Source organism: Coturnix japonica, chromosome Z (assembly GCF_001577835.2).
Source record: "Coturnix japonica isolate 7356 chromosome Z, Coturnix japonica 2.1, whole genome shotgun sequence".
Lineage (NCBI taxonomy): Eukaryota > Metazoa > Chordata > Aves > Galliformes > Phasianidae > Coturnix > Coturnix japonica.
The window spans coordinates 6,479,532-6,494,612 of record NC_029547.1 but is presented as its reverse complement, the minus strand read 5'-3'; the positions used below and the strand labels follow the sequence as shown (position 1 = coordinate 6,494,612).

General features: G+C 38.4%; 1 protein-coding gene across 3 annotated transcripts in view; it reads left to right on the top strand.

Annotated features, from left to right (window-relative positions):
- The window catches only part of KIAA1328 (KIAA1328 ortholog), a 172,192-nt gene that overhangs the window by 107,486 nt on the left and 49,625 nt on the right, over positions 1–15,081 (top strand). For all 3 annotated transcript variants that reach the window (XM_015848262.1, XM_015848261.2, XM_032441150.1), the window contains 2 exons: positions 8,623–9,308; positions 12,444–12,539. In XM_015848262.1, coding sequence (XP_015703748.1) covers positions 8,623–9,308; positions 12,444–12,539 — 782 coding nt within the window. The remainder of the gene's footprint in view (positions 1–8,622; positions 9,309–12,443; positions 12,540–15,081) is intronic.

Below are 15,081 nucleotides of genomic sequence, written 5' to 3'. Positions count from 1 at the left end.
CATGGTCCTGACTTGACTTTTCTCAAGGACTTTATTAATTTTCTCCTCTCAAGATTATTTAACACAAAGCCATTGGGCTGCCTGTTGTTCTGCCTTGCACTATGTTTTGTCTAGTTAATACAGAGCTATGCACTAGCTAGATTTTGATGTGGGTCTTTTTCCAGCCTTTGTTCTGAAGTACAGCGTCATTACAAAATGAGGAAGTCCTAAAAAGCTTTTATTTTTTTTCTACATGCAACTACTGCTTTGACAAGATGAAGTGAGTCAGCCTGTCATTAATGGTGTTGCATTGAAATGTCTTCTTCCATGCAACTCTTGTTGTCATTCCTTGGCATGATCATTACTTGCAGGGCAGCTTAGAGGTCAATCAGGCAGAGCCACGGGGGCACCCACAGCTAGCCTCAGGATACTCCCTACAAATGTAAGATCAAAAGGGCAGGCACATGAAAATTACTGTTTACTTTTTATGAATTATTTCCCAGAGATAGGATCATTAGCAGAATCTAAATGCTGGCTGGCTCGCATTGCAAGGGCACTCCTGGCAGTATGTGCTCACTTGGGCACACCTTTCCATTCTTTTAAAGTCAGAGGATTCTATGTTGGTTTTTTTTGTCTTTGTGGGATTTCTATATTATTTAAATAACTTTCTAGTTGTATCCTTTCCCCCAAAACACTGTCTCTGCCTCTGCATATGCTTGTAATTCTTAAATGTCTTCCATTTCTTTCCTTTGTTCATGCAGCAAATTTCAAAGCCTACATGCATACCCTGGGGAATCAGCAGGAGACACTTAGCTTCTGAAGGAAGTAAAACTTTCTGGTAATCTCAGTGAACACTGACTGGTACTTAAAATTCATCACTGGCCAATGGGTACCGCAGTTATCCCTACTGTAAATACAGGGGAAAGGGGGAAAGGTGATATTGGCTGTCATGGTGAGGTACAAGTTGGCAAATGCTGATTCAATGTCTGCTCCTGAGGTAATCTCCACACATCAAACTCTACACATTCTTATCCACATAAGTATCTGGCTTCTGTTTGATCACAGTAATCAGGGCTATTTAGGGGGGTCACGGTATATTTGCCCTTTTGTCTTGTGTCTGCAGCTATGAAAGCATGACTTTGGAGCAAATGTTGATTGAATTCTAAAGAGACTGGCAGTGGCTGGGAACATGTGTAGCTGCTGATATGCTAAACTTCTGATTCCAAGTAAAAAAATTGTTTGCTTTTTTAAAAAAAAAAGCTTTGAAAAAGTTACCTTGAAGGACCAAATACACGGTGGACATTACTCATTAATGAAAACTGATATGAGCTTCCCTTTTATCATCCAGCACGTTAGTACAATTAATGCAAAATAATCAAATGCTGCCCATTGTAGGAATGAAACTAAGTCTGGCTATAACCAAAATTAAATCCCTTATAGCTATTTTTGTATGTTCTTAAAATGTGTGCTCTGAGATTATGCAGTTGTCTTTTTTTCCTTTTACTGTTTTATATATATAACTATAAATATATTTTATATATATAAAATACAATTAAATATCTCTGTATATAATTAAAATGTATATAGTATACTCCCTTACAGCTCGTTTACATGCTACCCTTAGGGAGCAGATGTCCAATGGCATCTCTTTTCTAAATCCTTACTCTTATAGCCTGGCTAGACAATTGGCATAGGTGTGTTTTTACTTATTTGGCATGATGTTTTCTCAGCATCACTGTTTTTTTTGGCATTCATCTTGACAGCATCAGCTAGAGAACTTCTTGCTAGTGTTTAAAAGGATAAATTAAACATTCTGTGTTCCTCCTTTTCCTCTTGCATTTGTACAGGAAGTTTATGAGCCCTTGAACAGTCAGCGGATCTTACATGTGGTTGAGTTGGGTCACTGGGTTCTCCAGTGTATAGGTCCTCTATACAGGAGTGAGTCTGGAGCTTAAGGAACAATGTTCATAAAGCTGAGCACATAAGCTAGAAAAATAAAGCAGTTGGCACCGGGCACAATATAGGCTTGTATTGAGCTGCAGGCAATGCTTTGGATCCAGGATCTGGCATTCTTGCTGTGCGTTTCTTGTAAACTTTACAACAAGGCAGAATCAGTTATGCAATTGTGCTGTTCTTGGTAATCTTTGTTGTTGAAGTCTTTTTGTTCTCATCGTGGAGAACAATGGTTTTTAAGGTGTCTTCTATTGCACTTACTGCTTTGTAGGCTTTTTTGTAATGTGTCACACAGGTCCTTAAGCCTGTCTTCTGAGCCTGTACACTTTTAAGATGATACCCAAGTTCAGGTAGGTTTCTAGCAGCAGTCTCCTCTGTGCTGCTAGGGTGGGAGAATGATGGAGATGCTTTTTCTACCCAGTTGCTAAGAGAGTGCAAGATATACCTGTCAACTGATACTGTTAAATTAAGATTTCCATTTCCCTGTGTACGGCCATACCTTTACAGACAGGTGTAGATGTGTTGGAAGAAGGGCTATTTTTGGCTATAGTGTAGGATACCCTGAAGGTAATGAGTTGTTTATAGTAGATCTTGCTTATTCAATAATTTCCACTACATTTCAAATTAAGGTCCTAAATTAGGGTTAGTGTCATACTTGTTCTTCTGCTATGTCCTAATTCTGTTTTAAAAGCACATAGCTAAGGACTTTAATATGTTTTAGATTCAGTGCTTGTAAGTTATACTGAAATCCCTAAGGGAGCCAAAATAACTTATTAAAACCTTGCAAATGTTTTTGACTGCTGCATTCTATTATTTTCTATTCCAGCGGTAGCATACAGCCTCTGCTGATGGGCGGAGGAACGCAAACCTCCAGGGCCCATTAGACTTAACTTGTTTACTGCATTGATATCTATATGTTAAATGACAAGAGAGTTCAGGTTATTGAATAATTTAAAATTCAGCTCTAATTGGTGTCATATGACCTGGAAAAGGCCATGGATGACGCCAGGAGCATGCTGTGAAATTCTTATAAATAATTCATAAATTAGATCATTCATTTGCCTGGATGTCTTGTTAAATGCAGAAGTTTGTAAGTAATAACTGATGATATAACACCTGTAAGTATTTAGTTCATATGCTGGAAGGTAATCTACCTTGATGATCTTCTAGCAAAACCTGCCAGAGTATGAGAGTTAATTGCACTAGGGAGAATGCACTACATTTATTTGGGATGGGGCTTTGGCAAGGCTTACTGTGCAGATGTTGCATTACGCATTCTCTATCAGCTAGACAACTATTCTGTGTATGCCCATGTTAAAAATGCAGCTCATCACTCTTCTGCCCTTATTTCACATGAACTCCAAATGCACTGGGAAATGGTAGTGACCTGCTCTGCTCACAAATAGTATAGTTTTTGAAATATTTATCTAGGTCTTGAACTACTGATTCTTCAGTAAAATAAAGGGCAGAAGTAAAAAATTGAAGTCAGAAGATTGTGATTTTTCGTTTTTATAATGTTGGCAGCACATTGAATGTTAATAGTTAGACCTGGTGCTATCGAGATTAGTATGGTGGCATTTTTCTTTTGCGGTGCAAACAGGTTTGCTGTACTTTTGTTTCCGAAAGCAAACATGTTTGCTTTATTTGTAGTGGTCAGATATTGCATTGCCATGTGTAGCTTACTCTTTGGGCTTAATGGGCATTCTGCTCACAGTGACTTCCAGGACTAAATGCATAGACGCTGCACTTCAGTTTTCTTGGAGCACTGTATTATTAATGACTGCCTTATCAGCCAGCGTAAAACCAGTTTGCTGATCTGAAATGGAAGCATTTGTTAGAGATTATCTACAGTATTTGTGTAGCTGGAAGAGAAGGGTGGCATGTTTATGAATGCAAAATATACACTTAAAGCTGAGTGCCAGCAAATGCTCACTTGCCACTTTGAATGCAGGTTTTTTGTGCACCTGGCATCCCGGCTCAAACCCTAATAACAAAGGGGAGAAAAAAAAACAAAGGCAGTGAAAACAGAGGAGGTGTTTCTCTGCTGTCAGCTAGCAGCAATGGATTCATTTTTTTGTGATGTGATCCTATTTTTATTTTTGTTTTGCTACACCTGTTCAGTATATTGAATTCGGTGGATTTTCACGGGAAAAATACAGGCTTGTGGCTGTCATTCACATATTGTTTCTCTGACTTGAGACCACTTGTTTTATTCAGTGGAATGTGGCAATCATTGCTGTACATAATTACTGCAGAAAATGGTGCTTCATTTCTTTATTTCGGTCAGCTTACTTTGTGAGTCACCCATGGCATCCATCTCAGGTACTAGCGGAGGCAGATGCTGTACCATTATCGGGGCACCCTGTAAATGACTGTTGCTAGGTTAATCATGTTAGAGATTTTAATAAGGATTTTATGATTTAAGGAAAAGAAACTGATAGACTTCAACAGGTCCTGGTAATTTACTTTGAGATCTTTACCATTTTACATCTTTCTTGATAAATACTTACGGATTCTTGGAAAGAATAGCTCCTTAATCACTAGTAATGCATTTCAAATAGTCTTATCATTTGAAATAGTTGTTCTTATAATGGCTTTTCTGTTGCCCAGATAACACACCCGAGCTTATTTATAATGTATTCTCCTTATTCCAGTGACAAGAGCAAGTGCTTACACTGCTGATAGATCTGCAAACCCCAAACCAAGCTTTATTCAGGTGATACCTCTACATCAGCAGTGTGTAGTGCTGACTGAGTTCCAGGTTTAGGATGCGTACCTTAATGAGTGTGTCAGCTAGGTCACTAATGCATGCCCATGACACTCTTTAAGGTGTCTGTGTATATGGTAGTCTCTCATTTGCCCATTTAGAAACTCTCTCTTTATCTTGGAACACCCTTAAGGCCCTGTATTTTTTTCAGGTTGCTGCTTCTGACTGTGCTTGGCTCCCTCTGGGCTCCCAGCTCTGTTCTGCACAGTGAAATAGTTCTGAACTTGCATGTTCCTTGCTGCGTTTCTCCCGTACATAAAGAAACGCAAAGGCTGAAAATCTGGTTTAGAGAAATGTGCTCAAGATGCCATCAAGAACAATTTCACTTGATTGCCTCTCAGTATTCAAGTGTATTTCAGCTAGGAACTATAAAGCCAGGTGCTCTGGGTTAAACTCTGGCCCGGCTGAAATCTACAGGAGTTTTCCTGTTAACCTTAGTGGCTCTGTATTTTTCCCAGTATATGGATGGACTATAGCTTTTGTCCTGTGAGTGCAAGACTTTTCAAGTTAACGATTCGGGTCTGTTTCCTAAACGTGTTTTGTGCATGAGTATCTACCTGTGAAATCTGTCAGGATGTTGCTTGTGTGGAGATCATAAGATTTGATCTGCTGGTAGCTTAGCCCTGGCCATATAGAACCCCGTGTGCTGTAATCAGTTTTTAAATGTCTCCTCTACCAGAGCCATGCGCTGACACTGCAGAGCACACAATCTGCATGTAAGCATTTGCAGAGATACTAATGCTGCATGCATAAAGCTGGTGTGCTGTTTGTCTGTTTGTAGGAAGTTTTATGGACTATATGTTTGTTTAAGCTTTGCTCTGAATCCCTGAGCAAAAATTACTGGGATTGCAGTGAAGATTTCTTAGAGCTCCCCACCTGTCCTCCCTTTTCAGCCCTTCTAAAGATTATTTGAACTATTTTTTAATATCTTCTTGTTTCCGTGCAAGAGTTTCACACTTGTTTTATGAAATCTTATTAACTCTGTTATGCTGCAAGGAGCAGTCTGAATTTTTGTTTGTTTGCTTAAGCCTCAGTTAAAGGAAGTTGTGTCTTTAAATACTATACAGCAAGCATAGAACTCCACAAAGGGGAAAGCACAGCTGTTCCATCATGGTCCGTCATGGTTTCCACGCATCCCGTAGGTAATATCTTTCTTAAACTCATCTTGTAAGATTACTTAATTCCGTATGCTTATGAGTCTTTAGACTCAAGGCAGTAGATGAGTCTTTACGTTTTTTTCCCCCACTTTTCCCTTTCACCTGGCCAGCATCTTACAGATTTGTCCTGGCGTGTTCTGGTTTTATGATTCTTTGTAAGTATAGAATTCAGGCAATTTTCCCTGCAGCCTACATCCAGCTGTAGTTTTCAATTAAAGCATTAACAGAAAAACACGTATTATGTACAAAGTTGTTGGCTCCCAGTAGTTCATTTTTCTTTAGTATTAGAATTTGCAAAGTACTGAGTAGCCTTCAAAGGCATGTGAAATTGGAATTCAGTCTTCTACCTAATGTGACCTCCTTCTTCTAAAGGAATGGAAAAAAAAAAAACGAAACCCACGTGCATTTGATGACATTAATGAGAATTTCCCCCCCTGCAAACATATTGTAACTGTGAAATAACATTAAAGTTTCTCTGCCTTGTTATGAAGCCTTTAAATGTCAATGCCATTACTGAGACCATCAGGGCAGATTTAATGGTGGCCAAGGTCAACAAATGCTAACTGGTACCTCTCTTTTAGGGCCTTCGGGGACTCCTAATGGAGTCTCAGCCATGAAGTTAATTTGCGATGTGGGCCTTTATTCTTAAATATGCTCCGATGATTATTTTGTACCATCTCCATGTGCTTAGATTTCTTAACATTCTCTTGTGTCTTCAGTCAATAAAACAAATGGCCAGAATAAGGAAATTCCGTTATCCTGTGTTTTACATCTTTCTGTATTGTTCGCTTCTTTTTACTTTACGGGCTGATGAAGGTCGGGTGTATTCCTTCTGTAGATGATCCTACTCTGTCATTTCTGATAGGATCTTACAAAAACTCTTTTGGATCTGCTACCACCTGCTGTCCCAGAGGTCTGGGCCACTGGGCACGTTGGACCCCTTTTTCTGTAGCTGCCTTGAGTGATGGGCTAGCAAAAGGTGGGAAATGAGGGACAGAATTTAACCACAAGATTCTCTCCCTTTCCCTTTTCTGCAGTATTTCTTCCTGTTGCTGGTTGTCCCTTTATGTATTGCTTAATTTGGATTTTTAAAGTTTTGTAACCTTTATTTGCCTAGAAAATACTGCAGACAAAGATGGCAAGATGCAAATAATAAATAACCAAACTCCGTCTTTTTGGCAGCATGTTGCCTTTCTGCTCACTTGCCCTGCCAGCCCCTCTGACTTTAAAATATTTTAATGTCCTGCACTTTTCACCCAGTGCAAGCACCAGACTTTCCTCAGACATTTAGCAGTGACATTAATGCAAATGCCTCCAACTTACTGGGCCCTTTGGGGCAAAACATGACATCCTTGGCTTTCAATCAGGACATTTTTATATCCACAAAACTAGAAATAACAAAATATCAGTATTCAGGTGCTAATCCACGTTAATTTATATTCTGAGAAGTATACCAGAAACTTGTAATTGGTTGTCTTCAAGAACAGCAGAGTATATTTGGTATTTTGTTTATTTATAAAAAGGAATTTAAATTGTGAACACTGCATAGATTTGAATTGTGTGTCTCTCCTGATCATCACTGGACACTTACTTGCATCCCTAAGTTCTGCTGTTGTGGGGCTTGCTGGCTGACTTTCACTCTATGCTGACCATACCTATCTGTTGTAAGCACTGCTAGAATGCGAATCACACTTTACTCACTATCTGTGGATGATGAATTTCACTGCTGAAGCTCTTTCACTGAAGTGGTTTCATTATTTTTTTTCATTACCTTTAACAAACCCGGTGTCTGTTAAAACAAAACAGCAACAACAACAAACAAAACTTTGTGAAAAGTCCCAAAGGCTGAAAGATTTTAAATTCAGTATATTATTGAAATTAATGCAAAAGAAATCATGGAATCACAGAATGGTTGTGGGTGCCTGATTCACTATCACTCTGATGTGCATAACAACCCAAATGCTTAACTGCCTCGATGAACCATAGCGTAAAGATACTCTGAGATACAAGCGGGATTTTGACGTGTGTTGCATAATATCCATGAGTATAACAAAACCACTAGAATTTGCTTGCACCGAGTTGACAAATGTGAATTACAGTTGCTTTCTTTCTTCAGAGTTTTATCAGAGTATAATCACTTGCCCAGCTTAATTGAAAAATCACTTACGTTTATAGCTGAATTTAAACATGTTTTGTATTTAAATGACAGCTTTTGATGTACAGCCATTTTTTACAGAAAGTAGTTGGTTTTTATCTGTGTTTCTGTAAAGATATTTCAAAAACTCTCATCAAATTTCCAGCGATAAGTAATATCCCATTCAGTGCAAGGTGAAATGTTTTACATCAAATCTCCTGCTGTGTAATGGCCAATCAAAGAGTATTTATAGAGGCTGAATGGATTTTTTGGCTCGGTATTCAAAATTAAACATTTCCAAACATTAACATTTAATGTTTTTTGCCACTCTTCAAGTTGATTTTATGTAACCCTAGATGCTCACAACTACTTGATACTCTGAAGCGACTCATTTTATGCTGAGCATCCTGCAGGCAGTAGTTTTGCATTTATTACACTTGTGTAGATTGAATGAAATGTATATTTGATAGCAGACCCATGTCTGTCTTTTGGTAAACATTTTGTCAAGGTGGTCTGTACGTCCATCAGCAGGATGCAGTGAGTCTGTTTCTGAGTGAGCCTGTTTAAATTGTGACATTAATGAATGAAGATCCATTTTATTAATACAGAGGAAATTGTTTCTCTTGTTTCAGGTGTCTGGTAAGAAGTCCTTCTGCCAGCAACCACCTTCAGAACTAGATGGTTCGTACTTAGCTGTTGCAGGACCTCAGACTTTGTATAAGAACAGTCGAGCATCAAAGGCTGGAAGCCCGAGCCGTGTAGCATCGTCACAGCCTTGCAGGAATAATCATAACTATGGAACTGAAATCATTTACAACCATCAAGATTGTCCGAAAGAAAATCCCTTGGATAATGGTTTGCACAGAAAGTGCAACAATATGACTTCCTCAGTCAAGGAGAGGAGCCCTCACCATGTAAAACCAGCTCAGGAAATGGACCAAAAAGCAAATGAATTTCCAAGCACATGCCCTCCACAAATGATTCATGGCTGTGCCTGCAAGCACGTAGAGAGTTCAGGTAGCATTCAGAAGAGCCACCATGTCAGCCAGGTACCCAGAAGACTCTCTGGACCAGCTCTCAAAACCTGCGATTATTCCAGGCTCTCTCGAGTTTCTGGGCTGAATGACAGCAGGGGTTCAGGGTCTAAAGAAACAGAGCAAGCTAAAAAGTTGTCTGAAGAAAGAAGGCAGCAGCTGCTTCTGCAGAAGATGGAGCTGGAAATTGAAAAGGAACGTCTCCAAAATTTGTTGGCTAAACAAGAAGCAAAACTGCTCCTAAAACAACAGCAGCTACACCACTCCCAAATGGATTATAGCAGGTGATTTCAAGATTCATATTAAAAAAAAATAAATTCTAGAATTTCTAATGAAGACTTGAGCAATAGTTATAAGGGGAAAGCGGAATTTGTAAAATAAGATAAGGCAGTACCTGTGGCACAATTTCTCCGTAACAGTGATTTAGAGGAGAAGAGACTTTTTAGTATATTAGCATATACTGTTGGGAAACAGCATGACAGCTGTGGAAAGCAGCAGAGGAAAACAGTATGTGGTAGAAAAAAAGGCATAAGAAAAGCAGTTCTAAGAGACTGGGTAGGAAAAGGAGAGTATTAGAAGAAATTGAGAGCTTGATCTTAGTGCAGGCACTTCAAGGAACATAGACGTTTGGCAAGAGAGCAGTGTGTGTAGATGACATAGACGTGGCATTCCTCTTCTTTACTCGGAGAGGTCAGTTTTGAAATATTGCACCTTCCTAGGTGGTGACTGGAAGAAATACCTTTTACAGAAAAGATGAAGACCATTTTATACATTTAATACATACATGTGGCAGAGGAAGGAAGACGTCCTGTGATACAGGGACGTTTTCCTTTCAGTGATATTTCTGCAGGCGAGGATGCTGAGGCAGGGGCAGAAGACCTGCTTAAAAATTAAAAGGGAAGGGCGATAACCACAGAAATGTGGAATGTGGCTTCAAAAGCCCTTGCGATTGTTAGAGAAAGTGAGAGAACATCTTCCTGACAATTTAAATGGGGACTCTGGCAATACGGATAAACTGATTTATTGGTATCATTAAACCAAGAAGGGGATTGGGTTAAAGCCACAGAGCAAAGAGTTAGACTAGCTGGTATAACTCAATTGAGTGTGAGCATTTCAGACATAGGAGGCTAAAGCAATGGGAGGAATCTGTCAGTCTTTAAGAAAAAACAATAGGAAGGTTTCACAAGAAGTTTTATTTCAATATTGCTTTAATGTGGGAACTGCTGACAGCATCCCACAAGTGTCTGTAATACCTGACCCACTTCCTGCTTGCATGCATTATAACCACCACAGAGGAACATATCACTTTCTCTGCTTATTAACAGCCCTCTGGTTAATCTTCAAACTCTAAAAGAGAATACTGTAACTCAGATGATCTTTTGTTTGACTTCTTGGGCCCTGTCTTACACTGAAAAGAGTATGTTTATTTAGGCCTTAAAATGTCTGTTTTATCAAAGTCAGTCATAATTGTGTGAGTTGAAAATGGCTGAGGCTACAAACAAAGAATTATAACTTAAGGCAAAAAAGAAGCAGGAACAGATGGATTCTTAATCATCAAATGCCTTAATTCTATGCATGCAGACCTCTAAAGAAAAACAAGTAGAATATGAAGGATGTACAGCCTAAGTCTTTTGGAGTTTTGTTTCAAAAAGATAATTTTCAGACTTATTTGAGGCCTCATCTGCCCAGGGAAATAACTAGACCTTACATATCTCTGTAATGTTGTGCTTGTTAATACCATCGTGCCTGTTTTAGCCTCTTTTTTTTTTTTTTTTTTTTGGCTGAAAATGAAGGTGGTTCACAGAGCTCTGGTTACTTAAAAAAAAAACAGAAGGAAAAAATGCTCTGAAAAAGATCATATGATCATTATGAGCACTGAATCTGTTTTGTGATCTCTTCAGAGGTGAAGGTGAATGCACATTTGCCATTTTGACCATATGAAGCTCAATTAGACTTCAGTGTGCTTGCTTTTAAAAAATACTCAGTCTTTTTAGAATGAAATGGTTGATATTTACAGACAAATCTCATAAGCATTACGAGATTCTATTTCAGTTTTGTCTGTATAATTCTTTTGCACTTTATAACAGGGTAATTTTGTGTACTACACAAACAGTGGAAATTTGTTTAGCTAAGCTCGAATACCTTTGCTTCTTTGGCAGGAGACTCTAACCTAGTGCATTTCTTAACATCATGGCACTTAAATATATATATAATAAGAATCCATTTCCAGGTTGTGTTTGTTTTTGTCTGTCCTTCTGCATGGGTGGAATGCTGGTTGAGGCCCAGTTTGAGCTGCTGAAAGTACCGATAGTACCGTCATTCAGATGAAAGGTCTGACCATTTGTAATAATTAACTCTTCTTCTCTTATGAGAAGTATGAATATGAACCGATCCTTTTTTTTTTTGGACAACAGTGCTTCCTAACTTCATCTTAATTTCCCACATTTCTCTATTTAGGCTCAACTGTTCATAGTACCTTCAGTCTGCAGTTTCTCTGGATGTGAAGTAGTTGCTCAGCTATCAAAAATGGTGGGTTGGCAGGGAAAGAGGCAGATCAGTGACTGATTTCAGTGGCTTCAAGTTGTACCAGGGGATATTCAGGTTCTAGGCTGGGAAAAGCTTCTTCACTGATAGAGTGGTCGGATTCTGGAATGGGCTGCGCAGGGAGGTGTTGGAGTCACTGTCCTTGGGGATGTCCAATATTGTTTTTACGTTGTACGAAGGGACATGGTTTAGTAGCGAAATATTGGTGATAGACGGGATGAATGATCTTGGGTGACCCTTCCAACCTTGGTGACTTTGTAATTCTATGATTAGTCAACCATCCCAGAATGTATAAAAGTTTCAAAAATGGTAAAATATACTTTCTTGGTTACGTGGAGAAATCTGGGTAAGTAAATCCCAGAAACAACAATTTTATTTAAGAGGGAAAAATGCCTCTATTACTGACCTTTTTCACTCTTCACTGGATAGAAGAAGTTGGGATAATGCATTAAAAATTGAGGATTATCTCTGTACACATAGTTTCAGAAGACACAACCACTGCAAACATTCTATGTTTTGAGCAGCTTATGTGATATCTTTGAGTTCGGGTGTTGATGAAGCCATATTCATAGCCAACGAGGAACGTTTGTTATGGGACACTGACCATTTTCTCAAGAAGGCAGATAGTTTGAAAGCAGTAAATGAAATTTTTCTAACCTTTTTCCCAGTGGAAATCTACGGAAGGAAAAGCACTGTACATCAGTCAGCCTTCCAAAACAAAAAGTACATTTGAAAGCATGAAAATAGTTGTGAAAACTTCTCCATTAAACATGATTAAGTGCTTTGCTTGTAGCCACAAAACATACCCTATTTGTGGTGAATTTCTGTTATGGTGATAGGACCAGCTGCATAAACAGCTACCTCTGCTTTTTCAGGTTTAAAGGCCACGTGTCAGGTTCAGGAGATGTTCTCACTGATGGAACACCTGGAGAACTTGCTCTGATGATGAACGGCAACAGCATGGGGCTAAGGTAATTTTTTTCTTCACTTCTAAGTACTTCATAGTGTCAGTGCATCTTCTTGACAGTGTAATACTGGCTGCCAAGTGTATCTGTTCATGTGTTTGTTTCAGATTAAGAACTCTTTTTCCCCATAAATAAATAAATAAAAATTCTTGGCTGTTGAGTTTTATGGGGTAAATGTTGAATTATCATTACCCAGAGTTTAGGGGTTGATCTCTGTAGCAGTCTCAGACTGTGTGCATCCCACCTTCAGGACAATAACCTAGCCCGAACTTGATGTAAAAAGTACGTCAGCCTTTACCTCTGAGATAGAAATGATATGTTTCCACTGGTGATAGTTGCTTCTTTTTAAAACAACACAGTGTTGCACCTCTGCTCCATTATAATCAGTGCTAAAATAACTGGAAGTAGAGTTAAGCTAATATTTAGCCCTTTATCTCCATTCTGCAAGCTATTTAAAACTTTAATGAACATATGACTATTTTTTTTTTTTTTTTTTTTGCGTTCCGTCCAGCTATATTTTGTGCTTTCGCTGGGTGAAGAGTCAGGCCTGTTAGAAAAACAACAAATTAAAACTGTGGACTTGACAAGTTTTTCCTCCCACTCTCAAAAATAAACAGCATTGTGTTCTGTGTTTGAACTGTATCTGTTCTTTTGACCCCAGCTTTCTTTTTGGTGCACATGAGGAGAAACTGACCTTTGAGTGGCCCTCTCTTTAATGACAAGAGAAATCTTGAAAATAATAAGCCCTTCTCTCCTCTTCTGGTATGATTGTAACATAAGAAATGTGTATTTATTTACAAACTAAGGGTTCAGTACTTTATTTTTGTGTTTTTTTAACCTTAATTGATAATGTTTTTCTATTGAGACCCCACTTCATTGAAAAGGGAAGTCAAACAATAGGTAACACTACTTTTCCTAGAAGAAAAGAAGTTGCTAATTTCTTTGGAGTGCTTCATTGCAAAAGCAGATGTTTTGTTGCTATGAGTAACTGACATATCCCTCATTGTATTTTGATGCTTTTTGTTTTGTTTTTGTACAGACTGAAGCGATCAAAGTGTGATTACTCTTAAGAAAAGAGATATAGAGTCATGATATTAATATGCAGTAGCATTAAACCACTGAAGGAAAGATGTAACCTAGAACATCGGCAAGGCTTCTTGGCAACAGATTACCAACAAATGCAAAAATCTTCATAGCCTAGCACATAAAATGAGAAAAACCTGTGATGTTTACAGAATGAGAGTTCCAGCTTTCAGAAAGCTCCCTCTCTTCAGTCCCCTGGTTTAATTTACTGTAATTTTTCAAGGTTAATGTGCCCATGCAGTCTTAGGTTGGCATGCCAGCTGGTTCCTAAGTTTGGCAGTATAACACTTGGAAGTTTTTCTTCCTATATGCCATCTTTGGTTTTGCAAAGGTTACCAGATGAATGCTCTCTAAATAATTTACCCTAATGTTAGGCTGAAAGAGGCTGACAAAGACAAGTTCATTCGTCTTTTTTATGCATTTGAATATGTAAGTGATGTTTTCTTCAGTATAGAGAGTGAGTGTGCAAGTGTGCGACTAGGGCTAAGAGAAGAGGTAGAGATGGTAGGAGTGTACTCATTGTTTTTTAACAGTCTCTTCTTATTTTTCCTTCCTTTAATGGATCTGCCAAATGGTTCGTTTTTATAGCAAATACTATCAGACCTATAATGGAACACAAACCCTCTCTGACTTCCTGTTCACACACAAAGCTCCTCTAGCAAACCTCACAGCATGAAACTTGATTTCAGTCTTAAAATAAGCAAAACTTAGTTTAAAAATCTCTTGATACTTGAAAGGGAGAGAAGAAAGCCCCTTAAAATACTAAAGTTACTGAAGTGAGATATTGGAGTTTAGATGTAAAATAAATAATATAATCAAGAACTGAAAAACATAGGTTGGGTTTTTTTTGTTGTTTTTTTTTTTTTTTTTTTTTTTTTTTTTTATAATTAACAGCTCATTTTGAGGTAATTATCTACAATTACGAAAATTTAATTGCAATTTATTCTCTGCTATCTGTGGGAAGAGTTGTAAGCAAGGGAATGCACATCACTGCCAGGCATAAATGCTATAGGATGGGTACAAATAATAGAGGAGCCCTTAATGAAAAACAAAAACCAAATAGGAGCATGCAGCTGTGCCAGGCTATTGAAAGGTAATTGTAGTCAGAAATGAGATATGTACTTTAAAAGGCATCTTGTCATCTCCTGTAGGGATTAATTTTTTCCCTGCTTGAAAAAAGCAAAAAAGATTTCAGGAGCAAGTACGGTGCAGAGTTTGATTTCTGTTGCAGTTTTTGGTTACAGTGCATTTGTGAAAAGGAAAGCTTCTGCCTCAGGGAGTACTACAAACTATAACCCCATTTTCTCTGCTAGTTGTCCCATTGTGTTTTCTTCATTAATTGCCAAAGTCATCAAGTGTTGCCCTTCTCCCTCTTTTTGGACTGTCCCAGTATGAATTTGCACTGCTGTGTTTTTTCTCCGCTGTGATTGCTGAGGAGCTGTTGGGAAGAATTGTGTCTGTCCCA